This window comes from Parasteatoda tepidariorum, chromosome 12 (assembly GCF_982258835.1).
Source record: "Parasteatoda tepidariorum strain Cologne lab strain chromosome 12, Ptep-v5.0, whole genome shotgun sequence".
Lineage (NCBI taxonomy): Eukaryota > Metazoa > Arthropoda > Arachnida > Araneae > Theridiidae > Parasteatoda > Parasteatoda tepidariorum.
Window position 1 is genome coordinate 31083771 of NC_141766.1, and position 24323 is coordinate 31108093.

Consider the following 24323-nt stretch of genomic DNA (forward strand, 5'->3'; position numbering starts at 1 on the left):
GTTGCTTTGTCGAAGACCATCCCCCAATCCAATTTATTAAATAAGGAAAAGCAGCAGCAACCTTCACATTAAAAATTTTAATTTTAAAAATTTTGTATACTATTAAAATAATAAAATGTTTTTTGCAATTATTTTTTCACAGGGGGGTGGTCCGTGACTTCTTAAAAAATTTTAAAAGGGGTCCATTATATCAAAAAGGTTAAGAAACACTGTTTTAAGTCAATATTACTTTTACTTTGGAATAAATATTATTCCATTTTTCAGTTAATGGTGGTCAGGTCATGGTTCCATTTTTATAATTTTGTCTACAAAAAAGCTCTTTATACTATATCTGTTAACATTTGAAAGTTAAATAGAGTTCGTTAAATAGAGGTCCGACATACAGTCGGACCTCTATTTAACGAAGTCGCTTAATCCCGATAATAAGTTCGTTATAAGGAAAATTCGTTTAATATAAAGTCACCTTTTAAAATACTTAAACACAAAACAGGTTTTAAATTCATTAACACTTGTAAACTAGTATCTACTATTTATTTTTAAAATCTTAACCATAGAAGAAATCTGCGTGGGAAGCAAGAATAGAGCAAAACATCATCCAGTGTTACACTATCATGCTACATACATTTTCAAGTAAAAAAAAAAAAGCTAAATTTATGTATTAAATTATAGCTGCATTTACTATAAAAGTAATGTTAAACATGCATTACCACATGCGTTCTTAAGTTTAATTGCTACTGATAAAATCCGTTAATTTGGACCGAGTTTTTCATTTGAAATGCAAAAAAAAGGGATTTTACCGTTCTCTCAAAAATAACTTTTAGAGAAAGCAGTGGCTTTGAAAATTAATTCAAGCTCATTTCCCCCATAAAATGTGTTAACAAGTTTGAAATGTTCTGAAATATTTTGGAAAATAGGGAAAGTGGATCTCAAAGAAAAGTTCGTTAAATAGAAAATTCATTTCCAGAGTTGGAAGTTATTTTATGAAATTTCCAAAATGTTCTTGGTTCCTAGAAAGAATTTTCAAAATAGAGAAATTCGCAAAAGGAAGTTTGTTAAATAGAAGTCCGACTGTATTCATACTTTTCATAATAGTGGCGAGCAAACATTTGAGTCTGGCTAGAACCTACCTTTAGAACTGAAATTTCATGTCCTGTATTTAGAATATATATATGGACTACATGCTTAGAATATTTTTATACTTCTGCAGCTGTTTAGAGGAATAGTTATAATTTTTTCAGGAACTATGATCAAAAATCAAGCTCAATACTTAGCTAAAATATAAAAAAAATACAACCTATAAAAAAATCAATATGTCTTTATTGTAATCAATAAATAAGAATATATTTTTACAAAATTAAAGGAATGTTTCAAATCAAAAACAAACTGGCAATACGTCTTATGAAACACATTTATTCACTTCTTTACTTATACAAAGATACTAATGTTAAAACCAGATCTGTAATTTAGAAGCAATACAAGAACAGTTTTGTTAAGAACAAGTAACTTAGCAGGGGTCTGTCCAAGCCAAATTCACTACCATTTAGCGGTACCTTCACAAATTCAACTTTAGGAAAAACGGTAGTTTCACAAAATACTTTTTCTTAAAATTTTATTTTTATGTCTTGTAAGAAACGATAAATCCATATTTGTGTTGATTTTATTTAATATAATTTTTAATTTTTTCAAAATAGGTACCTCTCAGAAAAAACTAGACAGACCCCTGCTTAGTACACATTAATATCTGGGGTAGAAATATTTTTTAACTCAGACAAATTATTTTATAAATGGTTAGAAACAGAATACATGATAGCCTATGTCATAGAACTTATTTTCTGGTAGCATGCTAGAGTCGTGCAATTGAAAAAGCAACACAAGCTATAAAAAAAATATAAATTGAGAGTTTAATGTTTAACATTTCTGTATGATAAGCTACTCATTGAAAAAGAATTTTTTTTCTAAATTTAATATTATTTTATCAGTTTTTTGATATTTCATTTTAGCGTTCATGGTATTAACAATAGAAACAAAATAGTTGTCAAACCACTTTTCTCAAAATCTACCATGAGGCACTTACGTTTTTTTTTTTTTTTTTTTTTTTAAATTTTGTATTTTTTTAATCTTACCTGCTAATTTAATCTCTGAATCAAAATTAAACAGAATATAAAGACCTGATATTTTGACCATTGATTAGATGTGGAAGCATCCTTAAGTCTGAAAAAAAAGAAAGATACACATTTCCTGTTCGACTAAGGTAAAGCATTCCCCAAGAACTAAATTTACCAGTATAGCTTTTGTTAAACTTCTGACAATTAAGAAAAATAAGGTTTTCTTTCCAAAAAAAAAAAACTTCTTGATATAGGAATTTTGTTTCCTATAACAGAAAAAGTTTTTTGAAATTTTTGCAACTTTGAACTATCACAAATGGAACGAGAAGAATAAAATCTGAAAAATTTTCATTGCGATTATATAAGTAGCAAAATCTTTATATTCTTTCAATCAATTTTTTTTTATTCTTTTTAATAATTTTATGAAAGAATTCAGAAGTTTTGACACAAAGTATAAAGAACAATAGAAATTATAAACATAGAATTAAAGTTTTAAAAAAAAGTGACATTTTTAGAATTATTTCATAAAACAGCTTAAAGCAAGTCTATTGTTAATGTTAAATTACAGAAATATAAAAAAAATATTAAAAATATATGTAATTATCTTTTTACATAAAAATTGCATTTTTGAAAGAACTATTTAGAAACAAAATTCAATTTTGATGCTTCAAAACTTTAAGACACCTTGAAAAATATAAATCATGGTTATAAATTAAAATAACTAATAAGTATTCAAAATTCTGTAAAATAAATACAGACTTGACTCTTTTATTTCAAAATAACTTTATAAACTTAGTCACATAAGCTTGCAATCAAAATTTGGTTGTATGTATTACAATATTTGTATAAATATGCATGAGAGTGTACTGCTATTAGAACTTAAAACAAGTAGTGCTATATTCAATTTCAATTTTTATTTTTTGCAGTTATCATCAAAATGTTTCTGATGTTAGCTAGGTCAGGACATATTGCTGACCAGTTCAAAACTTTAATAAAGTAGATCTTTATAATGCAAGCCTTGAAGCTTTTGAAATTGTAACCTCTTAACAAATAGTTAAACAAATAATGTAAGAAGTTAATTGCTCTTGCATAGTTACTGAAATATCTTTGCTGCAGTTTTAACTAATGACACCTATCAAAGTTACAATGGTTTAAAAGAAATTGCGATTTACAGAATTGTGTTAAACAAATAACAAAAATATATAACTTTGAGTGCATAGATATCATATATTGCTATAAAATTATGGCCTACTTAAAATATTGAGAATAGCTAATATTAGATTCTTTTCTAACGTCTTAGTGCTAAAGTGAGCTTTGATATTACAAATGAAGAAATTGCATCCCAAATCGTGACAAACCAATTGCCTACCTCCCTACGGCATAGAATCTTTAGTAATCATCTAAGCAGAATTTTTTTTAAATTTGACTTTTTTTATTCCTTATGTGAACTTTGATAATTTGTTGATGATGTAAAATGAGTGGCTAGATATTATCTTCTTAGTATACTTCTTTTAAGGTGGCAACATCTAAACATTCATTGCTCTTTAACTGCAGATACTTTAATGTTGAGAGAACATGAACTGTACTTTTAAGCTAGTTAAATTTATATCTAACTATTTATAAAAAAAATAATAAAATGTGATGCTTAGTTACATAATTAAAAAAATATTTAAAATGCATAATAAATTTTAGTAATGAAAATTAAATGCACTTACAACAAATATTAAATATACTTTTTAAAATAAAAATATACTTGTTACAAGCTACTCTAATAATAAACTAGTTACAAGCTTTTTGTGAGGTGTCTTAAAATTTTGAAATGGAGTGTATAATTATATAAATGCATAACTATAACTAATTGAAATTAGTATATTAAACAGAATAATAATATCAAATTATATAGTTTGTATAAAATAATTGTATAAATAATATTTAAAATACTATATAAAAATAAATATTCATTTTAAAAAGAAAAAAATTTCTGTCAAAATTAATTTGAATCCTTTTTTTAAAAAAAATCATCAAAGCTGTAAATTCAAACCATTTTACTTATTTGTAAAATTATCAAATGCTGTAAAAAAGAATGATTTTTAATTTGATTAAGAGTGATTTCGATTGATTTTTAATTTGATTAAGAGTGATTTCTTGATCAGATTGAAACTATTATTATCTTCATCAAGCAGTATATCTAAAACTAATACCTTCATCAAGCAATATATCATGTATATAATAATTGTATAAATAAGATTTAAATTTTACTGAACATTCATATTTTTTTAAAAATATATTGATATCTAGAGCTAAAAAATTAAAATCATTACATTTATCAGGAAGTTTAATAAATATTTCTTTTATGATTGATTTCTTGATTAAAATTGATTTCTTGGTTACATTAGGTTGATTTCTCAATTGGATTAAAATAGATTTCTTGAGAAACAAAAAATTTATTTGCCATGAATAGTACATTTGTCATAAGCATGAGTTTTAGTTTTAACCAGATCCATACGTATGAAATAATTTGCTCCCTCACATTTTATCTTCAACTACAAGATTAAAAATAAATTAGTATAAAAAATTTAAAAATCATATTTTCATAACTTTGATAACTCCTGTTATCTTAATTTAAATTAAATACTTTAGGTTTTTTTTCTTTGTTTAATAATTAATCATAAGTGTAAATATAATTAATATTCATCAGTGCAATAAACTTTTATAAAAATACAATATTAGAATTGTGTTATATCTATTGAAAAAAAAATTAGTGTTTAAAAACTGAAAGAACTAAAAACTTATATGAACTTAAAACCCAAGCAGAAAAGAAAAAAAGGATGTCAAAATCTATTTACATATGAAAATGTTTAACAAAAATAAACATTTTAAACTTAGATTATGAAATGTTATTTTTACTTCAAATAAGTTAATCAAAGAAACTTATCTGATCTGTAAGGGATAATTTTTAGGGCTAGTTTGCTCCGATTTTATAATTTTACATAGTAAAACACAAAAAAGGTGGTCATAAATAAAATGAGATTAGCATATAAATAAGATAAAATTTACAAGCACTGATGTAATTAAATTTGAAATTTGATTATAATGTTTTGAAATATAATAACTGTTCAGCATTTAGTTCTCCTCTGAATAGCATTCAGTTTCATCTGAATAACATTCACTTTCTTCAGAATAAAGTTCTGTGTCATTACAATATCCAAGAAACTTGCACTCTGAAATAAAGGATACAGTTTTAGCACAAAGTTATCAAAGGGACTCAGTACAGTTTTCAAAAGGACTCAGGTATATTGTTAGACTTACTGGGATTTCAGATTTTTTTTTAAAATTTCTTAATAGATATTGCAACAAATGTAATATAACTTAACTCATTGATATTTGAATACTAAAAGTTGTGTAAAAAGCACTTATAAGAAGAAAAAAATAAAAGGTTGAAGGTACTTTTTAAAACAAGTTGATATTTCTTTCTATAACCTCTACCACTTAAAAAGGCAATTTATTTTGATATCAGATCCAAATACAGACAAACCTCAATATCTCGAACTTGAAGGGAGAGGAGAAAAAATTCGAGATATCGAAAATTCAAATTATCGAAAATCACATGTTATCGATGATAGAATAAAGAAAAATGCTCTTTACATACCTCATTTACTATTCCATATTTGTTCTAAAAATCTTTTTACACTTTCATTTAAAAAAGATTCAATTGTTTGTTGCTTTAGAGATGTGTAAGAAAGTTTGTCTATAACACTTTCTAAGTGGACCATAGCTTTAAATGCCTCCTCTGACATATTCATATTCGGCTGCCTCTCAATAAATCTCCTTACAGTGTCCACTGCAGAAAGTGTTTGTTTGTTAGTAACATTGGGTGGTAAATCTTCGATTTCCTCATCCTCTTTTTTTGACAGTTTACAAGAAGCTCTCGTTTGAGCGATGATATCATTGTTATCCCACTGACCACATACTGTTACTGCATCATCTACGTTTACAAAGTCATGAAATTCCATGTCATCAAACTTCCTGAATCCGGGCAATCTATTCCAATCATTTTCGTTGCAGTTTTTAGCAGAATTAACGATATTGATTGTTTGACTACTTTCATGATCTTTAATGAATCCAGACTTCTTAAAGCCATTCATTATCGTAGAGGAAGACACATCATTCCATGCCTTGTCAGCCATTCTTAAATTTTTTTATTTTTTTTGGAATATTATTTTAATTTTAGAAAAAAAATCTACACTATTTATGGAAAAAAATTCGAGCTATTGAGGAATTAGGAAAAAAAATCATCGTGAAATCAAGTTTTTTTTAACATTGAGTGTATCGGAAATTTGAAGGGAATTTTTTTTCCTTTGAGATATTGAAAAATTCGTGAAATCGAGGTTCGAGTTAGAGAGGTTCGACTGTATATATTATTTATAATATTAATATACTATGGTAGACAGAATTTTATTTTTGCAAATCATATTTTAATAATGAACCACTTATGCTACCACTTTTTTCTTATTGAAAAAAGAAACTGCCCTTCTTAAAGGACACTAGGAACAAATGAGTAAAATAATGCAGATAATAATTAACTACTTAAATCAATAATTTTATTTAATATACATATATTAAATAACATTGATCATTAGATCAGCAATGATATAATTACAGAAGTGCTGATTTAAAACAATAAAAAACTGCAATAAAGGTTAAACAAGACATATAAAATTTTAGTTCATTTCCTAATAAGTTCAAAGTTAAATAACTTTTATATTATTTTTTTTAAAGAAGTTTAAAAGAAAAGGACAATATAGAAGGACGTTTAAAAGAAAAGGACAATTGAGGAAATACATAAAACAAGCTTAGTTCCATTGAAAAGAATAATATTAGGCTCAACAAGTAATTTGTTGAGCATAATCAGAGGTCTGTCTAGACCGAATTTACTATCGTTTAGCGGTACCTTCACAAATTCAATTTTAGGTAAAACGGTAGTTTCACAAATTCAACTTTAGGAAAAACGGTATTTTCACAAAATATGTTTTCTTAAAATTTTATTTTTGTCTCCCTTAAGAAACAATAAATCTATATTTTTACCATGTTTTAGTGTTGACTTCTTAATATAATTTTTTATTTTTCACAAATTATGTCAAAATTTTCACAAAATAGGTACTTTTAAGAAAAACCTAGACAGACCCCTGATAATATTTTAAACATTTGTGATAAATATTTTCTAATGTATTTTTAAATTGCATGTTTGGAAATATCTTTTTTTAATTGTTTTGGGTGAAGCATTATCATAAATATCCTGAAATACGTACTTACATATTTACAGGTTCCTTAGTGCATATTGTAACTAAAGGCAGAAGTTTTTTAAGCAATACTCATTTTGAAAGTGTTTGAAATTTGTCCATGTAGACAAAAAAATTTTTAAAAATTTTATACAAAATCTTTAGAATTATTTATATATTTCATTTTAATACAAAATGTCACTTAAGCTCTCTGAAGTGACCTAATTTTGAACATTTGCAAGTTTACAAAGTTATAAGATTTAATTTGAGTGCTTTTTTCTTTTTTCCTCCTAAAAAATTAAACCGCTTTTGAAACTTTAAATGATACTTTTCCGTGTAAGAAATAAAATTATCTCTTTTTCTCCTTGGTCAAGATTTAAATAAATAAGAAAAAAACATAAAATTAACTGTCATAAATAGGAATTTGAAAGAAGAAAAAAAGAGGTTATATATATATATATATATTCTACGGTTTTTTAAAGAAAAGGTAAAAGATTATTCTGCTTTATTTTTTACATAAACAAACCATCTACACCATGTATAAATGAAAAATACTTATGGTATGTGAAAGAAACTATATCAGCAAAATACTTAAGAAACAGTTAGCACACAAAAACTAAACAGCCTTAACGTCTAAACTGATTCATAATTACATGAATAGTAAAAAATCCATTAGATTTTACGAAATAATATAAATTTCATGATAATTGTTGCATGACGTACTAAAAATTTTAGGGTTTTTCATAGTCATTAAAACAGAAAAACTGCAAAAGTTACCAGTTATGATTGGCATTAAACATATTTGAAATGTTATGTATTATGTTTACTCATAATTTCGTATATTAATAGGTATTTAATTCATCAAAGATAGTTAAAAGATTTTTTTAAATTAATTTAAAATGAGAATTCTGAATAAAAATAAATTGAACATTTTTGAACAAAAAAAGTTTTGAACTAATTTCTATACACAAGGTTTGCTTCAATATGTATTAGTAATACTTATTTAAATATTCAAGCAATAATATGTACAAAAATTGTATTTCAATAGAGATTTTTTTAAGAAACTTACTCAATTTTAGGGAATTTTCTTAAATGTACAAAAACCCAGAGAATTTTAATTAAATCAGTAGAAACTGGCAAAATCCAGTAGAGTTGGCAACTATGCTAATTAATGAAGTTTCCAAATAAGATCAGCGTTAACGCAAAATTTAGTGTTTAAAAGATATTTAATACTGTATATAAAACCAGACAAAATAAACAAACAAATTTATACACTTTTACAAATAAAAAAAAAAATTAGATTGATGAAAGGAGCCTCATTTTCTACAAAACATCAAAAGTTCTTTTGATACATTTATTATATAACATGTGATAACATCAGATTTTGAATTAATTCATTCAAAATTCAAAATCATAGCCAAAATATCATTTGAACTTCACTTATTTAAAATGTTATTGTCTCTATGCTGTCCCATTTAAGAGGTATCTATGATTAATGAGAACATATTTACATTTCCTGTCAAGTAATTAATGTTAACGTCCTGTCTCTTCACATTTCAGACAGATTTAAAAAATATGGGGTTTCTCTTTCTGCCCAAGCAATGTCTGAATTCTAATAATTATAATTGTCTAGTAGAGTTGGAAGCAGGGTAAACATGATTTAAAAAATAAGTAAATAAAAACATTGATTTAAATAACATATTTTTTAAAAAAAATCATTGATTTGAGTTGAATCATCCTTAAATTGATTGATTTCTAAAGGAAATTGTTTCGAGATAAACATGAAAAAACTCATTGAATTTTTTATTGTAAATCAGGGAATTCAGAAATTTCAAGATATAATAGAAATTTTTGAGACAAACAGGTTCAAGATAGGTTGACCAGTAACAATATTTACATATTTTCATTTGAATATACCTTTGTATACCTCAAACTCTTCTTTCTTAAGAGTAAATTTATTGTAATAAAGGATTTATCAAAGTACACTCTTTTAAATGTACTCTTAAAAGAAAACTAAAAGAACTTTATTTTAAATTCACTTGACCTGATGCCAAAAATTAGGCTAACAATGTCTTGCTTTAAAAAAAAAAAAAAAGGAGTAAATTTTTTGGTAGCCAAATACTCGACCAACTTACTATCGCTGCATCTTAAGACAAAATTTACTACCCACCCTTAGGAATATCTGTTAAAGTCAAAATTTGGTCTGAAACCATGCCTCCAAATTATAGTACTAGGAACATATATCAAATGATCTTTTATTTAAATACTTTTTGCAATTTTTTTCCCTTTTTGAGTGGACTAGCTTTCGATATTTTGAGTGAACTAGCTGTCTATAAATTTGAGTGGATTAGCTTTCTATGAAGAGTTTTACACAATGGGACAAGAAAAATCTAAATGTTTTTACTAACTAATGTTGGTGAACATCAATATCTTATATGTCATAGTTTTGATTCTATTTAAAACTAAAAAGGACAAAAAGTCCTCAAAGAACTTACCTCTAGTTATTTCAGGTGGATAGAGAAGAAAAGTGCCTGACTGACACATCATAATCAGGGGTCTGTTTAGAAGAAATTTGGGTCCGTTAACGGACCCTTCACAAAATATCTTTTCATAAAAACGGACCCTTCACAAAATATTTTAACTTAAAAACGGACCCTTCACAAAATAATTTATCTTTTAATTGAACCCTTCACAAATTTGTTTATCTTCATTATTGTTTTATTAATCGAATAAACCCTTCCCAGGAAGGGGGTGGGGAGAAAGACAGATGCAAACGAACTAAATTTTGTCTACCGCAGACGCTTCTTCCTTTATTCGTCCGAAATGAATATTCTGCGTTCAGCAGTATTAGGCTAAATACCAAATATTTGTATGTTGCATCGCTAATTTAGTAGCTGCAATTGCTGCTTATTTTTTAAAATTAGATTTTTTTAATTATAATTTTAAAGTGTTGAGCATAATCTTGTATGTCTTTACAATTTAAAAACTCCTTGAAAAAAAATTTTTTGTTGCAATAACGGACCATATTTGCACAAATTCACAAAAGCGGACCCTGGTTGAAAGAATGTGATTTAACGTTTATTTTATATTCACAAATTACGAGTAATTTTTTCACAATTTTACAAAAATGGACCTTTCACAAAATGTCTGGACAGACCCCTGATAATTTTAGCATTAAAAGCACAAATGAAAATAGTTAAAGACACTGGTATCAAAATTTCCCGAGTTAATATGACAGTCATAACTAAAAAATTCAAATTTTAATACAACTTTAAAACAATCTGACTAAGATTATCATCGTAAAATTATACATCAAAGCATCATCACCAAAATTAGCAAAAATAAGGTAAAAAAAATATTTAAAAAATTAGGTCTACATTTAATTAGAATTTTATACGATTAAATATATAAAAAACATGGAATAGATCCACTTACTGTAAAAGCCTTTAAGAAGCAGTCTGAATTTTCAAAAATAATAATAAATAAAAAAAATTAACAGAAAACTATTTACAACATTAGGAAACTCATAAAGGTTCTTTTTTTCCCCCTTCAATTAGTAAAAGATAGACTGTCTGATATTTGTAACATTACTAGATCATATTAAACATTTTCTTTTCAAAAATTCAGGTCAATTAAAGAACCAAAATATCTTTTATGTTGAATATCGTTTTTCAATTTGTTCTCATTTATATTTCCTCAAAAAAGATTCATACAAATGTTACTTTGGTATTCATTATTTTTCACCATTTTTATAATTATTTTTATCGTTATTCTATATTTTCTATCAATTTTTATCCTTATTATTATTATCACCATATTTTTTTTTGCCATCTTTTGTCCAATTTTCATTATTTTACTCACCCTAACTTTTTCTCAACCCAATTTAATATATATATTAAAATCTGATCTAAAAAATAATCTGCAGCATCCTGCTGCAGTACAGTATAATTTCTGCCACTAAGTTAAAGACATATAGACTAATCCAATATTCAAAACTATTACTATCACAGAAAACTTTTGAATAAAAGTTTATATAATAGAAAATCAGCCAAAGTTTATTTAGCTACAAAATATCCAAGTCGAGAGGTGTCTCCAAGATAGTTCCTGACAAGTATAGATATCGACATAATAAAACTACTGAAAAAGGCATTTAATCAATATATCCATGATTATTGGAACTTGTGTCTGCTCAAGCAGCATTGCAATTATTAGAACTGAAATATTTTTATAGATGCTTTTTTATCATTAACTCTTCATCAAATATTTCCTTTGTTAAGTTCAATTGCCCCAGAGTTAAGTAGTTACATTTATTCATATAATGGAAGGAATAAATTTATAACTAAAAGAATTCTCTTTTCATTTTTAAAAAACAGCAGCAATTAAAGATAAAAATGGGAGTTAATAATAACTATAAAGAAATTTAAAAAAATTATAACTGATCTGTGTAGATAGTTTGTTAAGAAAAGTCATTTTCATTAATTTATTTTAATTGAAAATATTTAGTTTTTTTTCTGAAAAATAAAATAGTTAAAAATTAATAAAATAAAGGAACCTACTGTGATTCTTTAGGCACCTTGATGGCCAGGATTTTTCAACCCCTATCCATCCTATAAGATAATTGCAATCAATAGGGGTTCATGATTCATTAAAAACAGATAGTGTAGATAGAAATAGGCAGATCTACATAACTTTTAGCTGGTTTAGCAAATAACGTGATAAAATCTGAATTTTATACTTTTCAGTTTCTTAAAAACATTTAATTTTCATAACATAAATAGGTACCCTGTGGCAGAATTTTTTCAAGCTCCCTACCACTAATGTCTTTCTACAAGATTCTTTTAATAATAACAAGCATATTTGTTACTAATTTAAAAGAACAAAAGTGCCGTGTTTACAAAAAAAAGAAAAACTATTACATTTTTTAATTGAATATGTAATAATTTTTTATTCTAATATGAAGATATTCTCGCATTTTTTTGGAGGGGGGAGAGCGCACTAATAATTTTCTTCATTGCATTTTGTAAATAATCATCACAATAAAAAAATTAATTAAAACCAGGAAATCCGTTGCCGAAAAAAGATCAACACTGAACCCACGAGAATCGGACTCCTCAAATGCGTGTTTCGTTTCGAGATTAGGTTGTAATAAATAATATCATATATAAAATAACGGATTTAAAATTGATGGAGAAAACCAATAGCAATAACTGCTAAAAATTCGATAGTATTACTGCCTTAAAAAGTAAACACTCAAATGCACGGTTCAAATTTTTCATACTGTTTGAAATATATTCAAACAATATGAAAAATTTCATATTGTTTCAAACCACGTGAAAATCAATATCAATAACTGCCGAAACTTCAATCAAAACATTACATGGATTTACGATACTATCTGCGAAAATGGAGCTTGTCAAAAAGTGATCATCTAAATGTATGATTCAAATAGTACGTGGAATTTACAAGACAAATTTACGAGAAAACTCAAATTTTGTCCTTTTCAAACAAAAAATCTTTCTGCAAGAACTCTATAAAGTTCTGCAACAATGACGCCGTGATTCTGCCACGGGAAATAGGCAGATCAAATATATTGATGTTTAGTACAAAATTTTCTTAAGTTTTCACCTGTAACTAAATAGAATAATTTTTACTTTTAATTTTGCAAGTTCATCAACTTTTTAATTCATCCAGGAAAAGATTAGAATTCCTATACACACATCTGACAGAGGTAAATGTTTTTAATCGTCATTAAATGATTTCAAAAGAGCTTCTTTCAAGGAATCCAACTGAATAAGAAAATGACTGTAATTAGTCTATGAATCAAGAAATTAAATCAAATTCAACTATATACTGGTGCACAAATTTATCTATATAGAATAAACAAATGAAACATTTCTGAGGCATATTCTGATTAGTAAATAATATTTCAATCAATGACGACTTTTGACTTCCTAAGAGAAGATTTCTATGAAAATAATCGACAAGTTTTAGCATGACTTTTGTGATCTGGCCCACAAATATATATATATATATATATATATATATATATATAAGGGTCCAATACAAGGGCATAACTCATACTCATTCCACGACCAACTTAAACATATTTGTAAAATTTTTTTGGACCTTTAATATCCTTTTGGTGATTGTAGTTTCAGCAAACAAGACCAAAAATATCTCCCTAATTAACAATCCGTGCACCTTTGAATTTGACTCTTAACATTACAAACAATTTCTATTTTTTCTCTAAAAAATTATTTTTTTAAAAAACATTTATCAATTGGTAACCATTGTTCTTGCTAGATTTTCGAATCGCTACCTCTGTCAAAATAGTATTGGTGACTACCAGTTAGTGATTCTCGAGAAACTGAAAAAAAAACAAAAAAACAAAGAAGGGAAATACTAAAAGGGTACATAACTCATAACTTCCTATAGGGCAAACTTCTATACTTAAAAAAAAAATTGCAAATTTCAAAATACCCTTGGAGATTGCAATGGGTACAGGTACCAATACAGAAATATCTCCAAACCCCTGTAGCAAAATTTTTTCGAGTTATCTGTGACCCCATAAGCACAATATTTTCAAATGTTCTGCAACAGGACTTATTAATCTACACAAATGTTCTGGAAGCATTTCACAGTGAAAAAAAAGTCAACTTTTCACTAAAATACTATATTTTCAATTATTAAAATACAGGATCATACTCAGATGCACTACATTCTTTTTTAAACCGAGGCAAACATTCTTGATTTGTTACTTTTTCAATTTTTTTTTTTGAAGTGCAAAATTTTGTTAATGACGATGATGAATTATTAATAAAATGCCTATGATATGAAGGTCCGAACATTAAAATAAGGGCTGCCTTAGAACTCTTTCGAAGGGACAAGTGCCAATATGGTGCACCATTTGCAAACACAAACATTCGTTGGTCTGTTGTTCCAACAACTTCATCTCCATCAAAAGCATTTGGTCTTTTAGAAACAATTCTGTCAATCGTTTATCCCCACGATTCACAAATTGTTTCTGAAATGGGAATGGAAAATATAAAAGTAAAACTTTAAATGCAGTCAGTTATTCAAACTACAAATTGTTCTGCAGGACATTGTTTGTTCTGCGACGTACGTCGCAGTTTTAGGCACTTTCTGCTTCTGGGTCTGTGACTAATCTCTCGAACACAAATATCTTTCTGCAAGATACTTTTAATTATAACAAACATGTATGTTACCAATTGAAAGTAACAAATACACTATGTTTACAAAAAAAGATTAGATAACTTTTTTAAATTGAATAAGTAATAATTTTTTATTTTAATATTATAAATTATATTCTCGCATTTTATTGGGTAAAAAACGCAGAAATTATTTATTTTAATATTATAAATTATATTCTCGCATTTTATTGGGTAAAAAACGCAGAAATTATTTATGCTCTTTTCCAAATTATTAAATTTTGTAAATAATCAAAAGTAATTAAAAATCATGAAATCCATGGTTGTAATAGCTGGAAAAAAAACTTGACGACAAAATCATGCAAATCGGACTCCTTAAACGCGTGTTTCGTTTCGAGATTAGGTTGCTGTAACAAATAATATCGTATCAAAAATATCAGATTTAAAAACTATGGAGAAATCAATAGCAATAGCCTTAAAAAGTACTCAAATGCACAATTCGAAATATACTGTTTGGAATATATCGGGATATTTAAAATCCAAGTGAAAATCACTATCAGTAAAAGCCGAAAATCAGGGTTCGCCAAGTGGGCCCACTTTGAAAAAACCCGCCCGGGTTTTATTGGGTGGGCCCACCTTGAAAAAACCCACTTGGAACGATAAGTGGGTTTTTTCAAAAAAAAAAAAATTTTTTTTTTACCAAAACTTATTGTTTCACATTTATTTTTATATAATTTATTGTGCAGCATAAATTTGTCAAATAGAGTTGCATGATTTATATGATTAAGTTTTTAATATTAGTAAAGTAAAAGAAACTCAAATATTCATATAATTTTTATAGTAGGTGCTATTGAAAACTTCAAGAGGGTTTTTTCAAAAAAGTAATATTTTAATGATATTAAATCAAATAAAAATTTAAATAATATAGTCTGAAAAGATCAATTTTTCAAATATAGTTGCATGCTTTATATATTAATAAACAGGTAACATAATACATACAGGTAATATAATATATTAAAAAAAATTTAAAAGAAACAATTTTTTTCTTTTTTTGCCAAGTGATACATTAACAAATTTAAACAGTTTTATTTTCTGGCTTTAAAAAAAAAAAAAGCTAAAACTTTTTATAAGAGAACTTTTTAAAATTATTTATCTAAAAATGAAATCCTTTTCCTAGGGTTAATTATTTGAAAACAAATGGGACAAGTAACTGATACTCTTTATAATTATACGTAGTTTTAATTTCACTTTCTATTAATCTTGTTATAGAAACATGTAAGACCATTAAATATTTATTTCTGTTTTTTATTTAACTCAGTCAGATGAAATTTTAGTTTTTACTGATTATAAATATTTACAGATTATAATTTTATAATAGGTAATATCCATATGTTTAATAAATATAGTAAATAAATGTGTGTGAAAACAAAAAGATTAATAAACTTGTTCCTTTTATATTACTGCATTTATATTTTATAATTCTTGAGTTAAAAAATTATGAAACGTAATGCACTTAAAAATAAAGAAGATTCAAATATGTATTAGTGATAATGCGTTATTTAAACTTAATATAAAATACATATAACCAGGGTTCCCCAAGTGGGCCCACTTTGAAAAAACCCACTTGGTGGTTTTTTTCACAAATTGTTTTTTTTTTTTTTAAATTTGGTTCAAAAAGAAGTATCTCCTAATACTATCATTGGACATATCGTTGAAGTTAACAAATATTTTAGAAATGTGCATCAAGCACATGGATGGGCAAATGAAAAAAACTGCTTGATGACCAAATGATACTAGGTGGAATTCATATTGTGAGCGTGTAAAAACTTTTGCCAATAATTACCATATATATGAAGAGATTGTTCTTAAAAAATTTTATATGTCAAAAAAATTAAATAATGTTGGGCTTTACCAATAAACTATCAATTGGGAAAAACAGATATCAATTGTTTCTGAAGCTTTAAAAAAGCTTCAACCAGAAAACATTTCAATTTCAGAACCTGTTGAAATATGAATTAACTTACTATCGTGTGATGAATTAGAATCCCATAAACATTTTGTTAAAAGATCAGGCTGTTCAGCCACATCATTTATTAGCATATGCATCCTGGATCCCGAAACAAGGGGACAATTTTTAAATGATGAACAAGACCAATTAGCAGAAAGCTGTCTTTCTAAGCATCATCCAGAATTTCTGCCACGTGTTATGGCATCCAAAATTTCCTATCCTGAATACTTTCCAAAATCAATGATGCTTGACACTGTTATTGAACAGTTTTCATCAAAAAATAGTGGAAAATTATGGCAAAAAAAATAAATAAGTAAATAAATAAAATTCCTGGCTTCCACAAAATTTCTGTCAATTCTTTTTTCTTTGCACTCAGCACCAGCATCCTCTGTCTCTATCGAAAGACACTTTTCAACTTTCGGTTTGGTGCAGAGTAAACTTCGAAATAGATTAGGAATAGATAAAGCTACAAAACTCGTAAAAGTGTATTGCCATCTAAGAGAGAAATGTAGACACTTTGAATCTGTTGTATGATAATAATAATAAAGGAAAAAATGGACCTTTTTTTTAAAGTTAACTCTTAACATCTGCTGACAATTTTTAACTATTTGGAGAAAATTTATCGCAATTAAAAAACAGTTAAAAATTAAAATATTACTTTTAAGATTTTTTAAATATTATTTTTAAGATTTCATTTGAATACAATTTATTTTGTTTCTTTTAATCATGTTTAGAAATATTGAAAGCAAACAAAAAAAAATTATTAAGTGATACATTAAACAACAATAAACAAATGTGAAGTTTTATTATCTAATTTTAAAAAAATAAGCTATAACTTTTTATATATGCTTTTTTATAATTTTAAGATTAATTTGTTTTTTGAAACTATAAAGTTAAAATGCATATATTTATCTAAATATTTGAAAAAAGGGACAAGTAACTGATACTCTTTATAATTATACATAATTTTAATTTCACTTTCTATTAATCGTATTATAAAAACATGGAAGACCATTAAATATTTATTCCAGTTTAATTTTATTACAGGTAAAAGTCAGATGAAATTTTAGTGTTTACTTATACAACACTATTTAATAAATAAAAATATTTTCACAGTAAAATTTATGAGCACTAAATGAAAAAAACCAATTTTCCCCGGGTTTTTTCAAATAAAACCCAATTTTCCCCGGGTTTTTTCAATAAAATCCAGGCGGGTTGGGTTTTTTCAAAAATCCCCGGGTTTTTTCGAACCCTGCCGAAAATACAATCGAAAAATTACATCGATTTATGATACTATCGGCGTAAATTGAGCATGTCAAAAAGTTATTATCTAAATGCACGAGTCAAATATGCGTAAATTTTTGCAGAAAAAATTGAAATTTTTTACTTTTCCAAAGAAAAATCTTACTGCAAGAAATCTGTAACGTTCTGCGACAATGTCGCTGCTATTCTGCCACGGGCATCCTTACCACTCTTTGTCTGAGACAAACTGTATTTTTCCTTTCAATTTTTAGGGCATCTTAGTAGCACATTTAATATTTATACTTAAATAAACAAACTTACTTACCAGAGAATTATATCCAGACAAGTAACCTTATTACTGTGATTTAAATAAATAAAAAATAAACATTTTTTTAAAATCCTAAATGGATATTTCAATCATAAATATACATTTCCTTTCCAATAGCAAAAAAGGTTTTAACAAAAATGCAAACTTAATGAATTTACCATTTCAACTACCTTTGAAACGAACTCTAACCTTTTTAAGTCTAGAAACTAGAGCTTTGGTGAAAAATGTCATTTATAATCAGATTTTTGACCAAAAAAAAAACAAAATTGTTAATTTTTTAACAATATAAGACAGACTTAAGATGATTATAAGAAATTTTTACCAAAATACCTGCTTTAGGACATGTTGTATCAACTAGGAAAGATTAGAAAAACCAGTTAAATGAAGAATAGGAAAAATCATAAAATCAAGAAGTTAAAAAATATCAAATAAAATAATTAAGTATTCATCACGCATTGCAAAATAATAATAAATATACTCACAAAAATAAGGTTCACTATCCTCTTTGAGCATAATTGCATAAGCTTCGATAGATTTAACAGTCTCATTGAAAACTTTTTCAAGTGACCACGAAGAACAATAAGGATAGGAATCAACTACAACTGAAGTAGGCACTCCTGAACATGTATGATAAATAGATCTAAAAATTAAATCAGGAACACCAGTAGGAAAATTTTCAGGTAAATTAATTTCCAACAGAAAATTAAAATCTTCTACTTCAAGCAAGAGAACCATATTATGGAAATAAAATATGTCATATTCAACAACACAATTATAAAAATGACTTAAAAACTTAGCAAAATAAGTTTTCCTACTTTCGTATCGAGATGCAACTAAGTCAACTTGGCAACGAAGCTTATCTTCGACAGCTACGATGTAACGATTAAGTTGAAATTCCCTCATATGACCAGGAAATTCAAAATTTCCATTAAGTCCAAGAGCATTTTTGATTTCTTCAGATAAATATAGCCTTTGGCTGCATTTTTCATTATCTCTGTCTGAAAATATTAACAATAACAAAGCTGATTCATAACCACTTCTTTGAGTTACATCTGGCAAAACATCACAAAACTCAACATGCAATCGAACGAGCATCGTAATTGGAGTCTTTGCTTTAGAAGGCACGTAAACTTCAATATCGTCTTCACTAAAATTCCGTATTTGAAACAACGATAAATATTCGTAATTTAATTCTGTATATTTTTCTAAATCTTCCATATTCTTTTTTTTATAGTAATACATAATCTCTTTCACTACTTTAAACAAACCATCTGTTTCCTGAACATCCCAATTATGCAAGCTTTCTAATTCATCGATTGGAACGAAAAATTTCAGATCGGAAAATAGAAAGTCTGGGGGACATTCTGGTTGAGTAGCTTGAAACATAACAATAAACTCAACAGAGGTTCCAGCATACGGAACCACGACAGTAAATCTGTCACAATTAGCATTTTTCTCAAATGAAGGACAGGATGGTTGTGGATTTTTAATAACAAGACCTTCATGGCTTAAGCCAATATAACGCTTAGTTAGGATAACTTCAACATGTTTTTGAACATGCGGCACAAAACAAGATATATCTGTCATGATAAAAAAAAAAAACAGAGGTAAGTCACTCAAAGAGTAACTTTTACACAAACTAAAGAGTCACACAAAAATTATAATAACTGTATTAAGGAGATTTTAAATAAATAAATGGCTATCTAAAAGTAGTTCATGTCACATTCATTCGGCACAAAACAAATAAAATGTTTTTTATTTTTCAAAATCAGCTCAATAATCAGAATTAGAGACATTTATGTAGACAGATTAAAGACTACTTCCACATACATCATTCTAAGTTAGAGGTACTTGAAAAGTAGAGAGCTGGCTTTTTACACTACCAAACAAAACTTAACTGCGTAGATACCGATCAGTCAAATAAATTAAAATAAGTTCGCTTTTTTTTTAAGAAAACAATTCAGAAATACACAACGTTTTATGTTGTCATTTTTAAATTTCAAGTAGAATTGAGGGTGGCGCACAATTTCGCAACATAGCGACTTAAAGGACACTAGCTTGTAGCAAGCTAAGCATTATTGGCGATTGAAATAGCTACAGATGGCGCTCTGTACCTATGACAAGACTTTGCACCCTTTCACCATTAGCATGTGGAAAGTCATAGAGGAATGAAGTTCGTTAGTTTCTCGCTTGATTTTCATATTAGATTAAAATCTTTTAAGTTGGAAAACTACATAGAACTGCAGATACGTCTTACGTAAAAACGAAAAGAATAAGTGAAGGTTAAGGCACATCACAACAGAAACTTAGAGCTTTTATTTGAAGGTATGCCGCTAAAAGTACAATATTAGTACAACAGATTCTTGCAAGTTAACAAATTCAGGTATTTCCTACCGACATAGTTCATCAAAAAGAAAATTTAGTTTAATATATAGAGATAAATGCTGATGGATGTAAAACTTATCTGTGAAGGACAGACTAAACTATCAAGTCAAGATAGACGGGCTATAGAATATCAATACACATGCTATATTTTACTAAAAGAAGCTCCCAATGAAAGCAGTTGACATTATAAAGCTCATCATAATTAATGAATTAAAAAAGTTTAAACCATGAAATTTCAAAACTTAGTCCCGTAACATATTTGGATTTGTTGAGTGACTCAATCGTCGCTTTATTTTTACGAATGTAATAAGCAATTAATTTTAATAGATACAGTATTTAATTTAAAACGATAACTGACGAGCTCATTGCAAAGAAAAATAATAATAAGAGAACCGTATTACTTTTTAAAATATACCATAAAATATTTAAGAAATCTTGCTTTTCGAAAATATCAAACGTAAAAGTTTGTGAAAAATAATTCAAACTTACCTGTTGCGATATAAATCCGCATAAAGCACCGACTGTATTGCGACATTGCTAACACACCCACAGATACTGAGTGACTGACTGATACAGTTTTATCGGAGTGCCTATCCTAGGGGGATATCTGCTCCTTCATCTAAGTTATATTTAAAAGGATGATGGGAAGGGTGGTGCGAGGTTTAATAAGTTATGTCTCAATTGGAAACATTTTATAATTAAAATAAAATCTGGGATACGTATATACATGTTAAATCGCATTGGGATACATAAAAAATTAGAATAATGCACTCCCTCGCCTCCCCCCAGTAGCTGGGCTTCTCAGGTGCAGAGTGCAAAGCTTGTCTATGGTAAAGGTGACAATATTAAAACTATCGGTTGTAATATTTTGATAATACGCAATCGCTGAGCACCGAAGTCAAGCATCACTGACTGCGGTCAGTGATGCATCCCGGAGAATGATCCGAAGACATGCCATCACAATTTTGATCCTCTGTGGAGGGGATGGCACCCTGCTTCGGTAGCCCGACGACCTGCGCACGAAGTCGAGCACTTTACGGTAGCACAGTTTATCGAGGACCGATATCGCACACCCTAGGTCCCTACGCGGACTGATCCAAGTGGTCACCCATCCGCACACTAACCGTAGCCAGTGATGCTTGACTTCGGTGATCTGCTGGGAACCGTGTCTGGTCGTTGGGCTACCGAAGCAGGGGTGCCATCCCCTCTACAGAGAATCAAAATTGTGATGACTTGTCTTCGGATCATCCTCAGGGATGTTTCCCAGACGGTCGCCAATAGCCCATTGTGCAGCTCTAGTACGACGTAAATTAACTACAACAACAACAACGCAATCGCTGAGAAAGAATGCGGTTATCGGACTGAAATTTGCATTATTTTTTATAATGTCCAAGTCTAATAGTTTGTTGAAGTCGCAATCGCTACAGTCTTTAGCGCCTTTAAAAAAGGAAGCGTTTAATTTAAATAAATATTGGTCAATTTTGTCGATTTTTAGGTCGTTATATAAAGTATTGTTTCGAACAAACCAGGGTGCCCCGGTCATTCGTCTAAGTATTTTATGCTCAAAAATTCTGATTTTTTTTTCTTTGGTTGTTTGTTAGAGCCCCCCAGGCTGGGGATGCATAACATAGTATTGGTCTGATACACATGAGGTAAATATGTCTTTTTGTGCCATTTTACTTTCACTGTTCAGCAGGGGTTTTAATGCTTCGGCTTTTTTGAGAGAGTTGTTGTTGTTAATTTACATCGCACTAGAGCTGCACAATGGGCTATTGGCGACGGTCTGGGAAACATCCCGGAGGATGATTCGAAGACATGCCATCACAATTTTGATCCTCTGCGGAGGGGATGGCACCCCCGATTCGGTAGCCCGACGACCTGCGCGCGAAGTCGAGCACTTAACGGTAGCACAGTTTAACGAGGACCAATACCGCACACCCTCGGTCCCTACGCAGACTGATCCAGGTGGTCACCCACCCGCACACTGACCGTAGCCAGTGATGCTTGACTTCGGTGATCTGCTGGGAACCGTGTCTTAACGATCAGTCCACTGCGGGACCGGCTTTTTTGAGAATGTCTGATATGTGTAGCTTCCAGTTTAGGGTACAGTTTATGGTAATTCCGAAATATTTAGCTTTCGAAACCTTTGTTGTTGTTGTTAATTTACGTCGCACTAAAACTGCACAATGGGCTATTGGCGACGGTCTGTGAAACATCCCTGAGGATGATCCGAAGACATGCCATCACAATTTTGATCTTCTGCGGAGGGGGTGGCACCCCCACTTCGGTAGCCCGACGACCTGCGCGCGAAGTCGAGCACTTTACGGTAACACAGTTTAACGAGGACCAATACCACACACCCTCAGTCCCTACGCAGACTGATCCAAGTGGTCACCCACCCGCACACTGACCGCAGCCAGTGATGCTTGACTTCGGTGATCTGCTGGGAACCGTGCCTTAACGATCAGTCCACTGCGGGACTCGAAACCTTTGGGGTTTCTTCGTTAAATGTAAAAATTTTCTCATATTGGATAATTTTCCTTTTATAGAACTTTTTGATAACTAGAAGATTAGATTTTGAACTGTTTATTTTCACTTTCCACCTGTTGTGCCACGTTTTTATATCCGTAATATTATTTTGCAGTTTCTTAATAGCGTGATAATTGTGATGACATGTCTTCGGATCATCCTCCAGGATATTTCCCAGACCGTTGCCAATAGCCCAGTGTTCAGCTCTAGTGCAACTTAAATTAGCAACAACATCAACAACAACAACTTAATAGTGTGATTTGTGTTTATAAATTTACTTAATATTGCAGTATCATATGCGTAGAAAGCTGTTAGTTGATTAACGTCGCTTCTATTAACTGGGAAATCAGAACAATATATTAGAAAGAGTATAGGTCCCAAAATTGAGCCCCGGGACACTCCTGCTTTGATTTTTCTAATTGAGAAAAAGTGGTCATTTATTCTTATTGAGAATGATCGATTATTTATATAGTTATTGATAATATGAACTATATCATTTGGGATATTATATTGTATGGCATGCCATACTCTGTCGAACGCCTAGCCACAGACAGATAAAACTTGCAAGCACCTTTTATAAAAATGAATTCGTGCTAGAAATCACTTCCGGTTGTCTTTTTTTTTGCTTTATTTTAGAGGGACTTCCCTGGTCGAGCTGTATCGCGCACAAAACGCTGAGCAAAGAGTGGAGGTAACGGGTTCGAATTTCGCTGTTATCATAGATGCATTTTCGTGCTGTCCTTCTCTGTATTGTGCCATCTGGCCTTCTATTTGACAAAGGCTAAGTCTAAATTGAGATCACAAGCCTGAAAATGTATGTAATTCCAATAAATAAATGCTTTATTTTAGATACATGCACTGAGGACTAAGTCACCGAAAACATTGTCTTTCGGCCAAACACTTGAAGGTAGCAAATTCAATTTACGAAGCATTCATTAATGTATTTTTTATTCTCCTTTTACTATGTCCTTCATTAATTTATGTCACAGGTTCTTTAATTTGACAAGTGTTTCAAATTGGTGAAAAGGTAAAAGAATTAAAAATGTTATGTCAGGGCGGAGGAAATGCGAGTTCAACAAAGACGCTCTAGTAGTTATAAACGAAAAGCAAGCGTGTTTCATTGTTAAATTAAAAGTTAGTCTCATCTAGGACCTTAAAATGTAGAAGGTACAAGGTTCGTGCACCTTCGTCAATAAAAGGATCTTTCTGTACTTAACGTTTTATTGCTTTACTGAAATTACATACATTTGGAGGCTTGTTTGCTCAATTTAGGCTTAT

The 24323-nt window shown here is 28.9% G+C and overlaps 1 protein-coding gene across 6 annotated transcripts; it reads right to left on the minus strand.

Annotated features, from left to right (window-relative positions):
• Positions 1-1299: 1299 nt before the first annotated feature.
• On the minus strand, positions 1300-20183 carry LOC107440905 (BRISC and BRCA1-A complex member 2). 6 transcript variants are annotated; one of them, XR_015430898.1, is made up of 4 exons: positions 18947-20183; positions 11941-11991; positions 9880-10628; positions 1300-5326 (listed from the first exon to the last, which is right to left on the minus strand). XR_015430898.1 is itself a non-coding variant. In XM_016053984.4 (3 exons), coding segments are annotated over exons 1-2 (1107 nt in total). In that variant the 5' UTR covers positions 19719-20183; the 3' UTR covers positions 1300-5326; positions 11941-11989. The 6 variants fall into 6 exon arrangements, 5 of the variants coding, with proteins under 5 accessions (XP_015909470.1, XP_015909473.1, XP_015909472.1 ...); XM_016053984.4 differs by lacking the exon at positions 9880-10628 and having other exon boundaries at positions 18614-20183; XM_016053987.5 differs by lacking the exon at positions 9880-10628 and having other exon boundaries at positions 18947-20182.
• Between the last annotated feature and the right edge of the window lie 4140 nt (positions 20184-24323).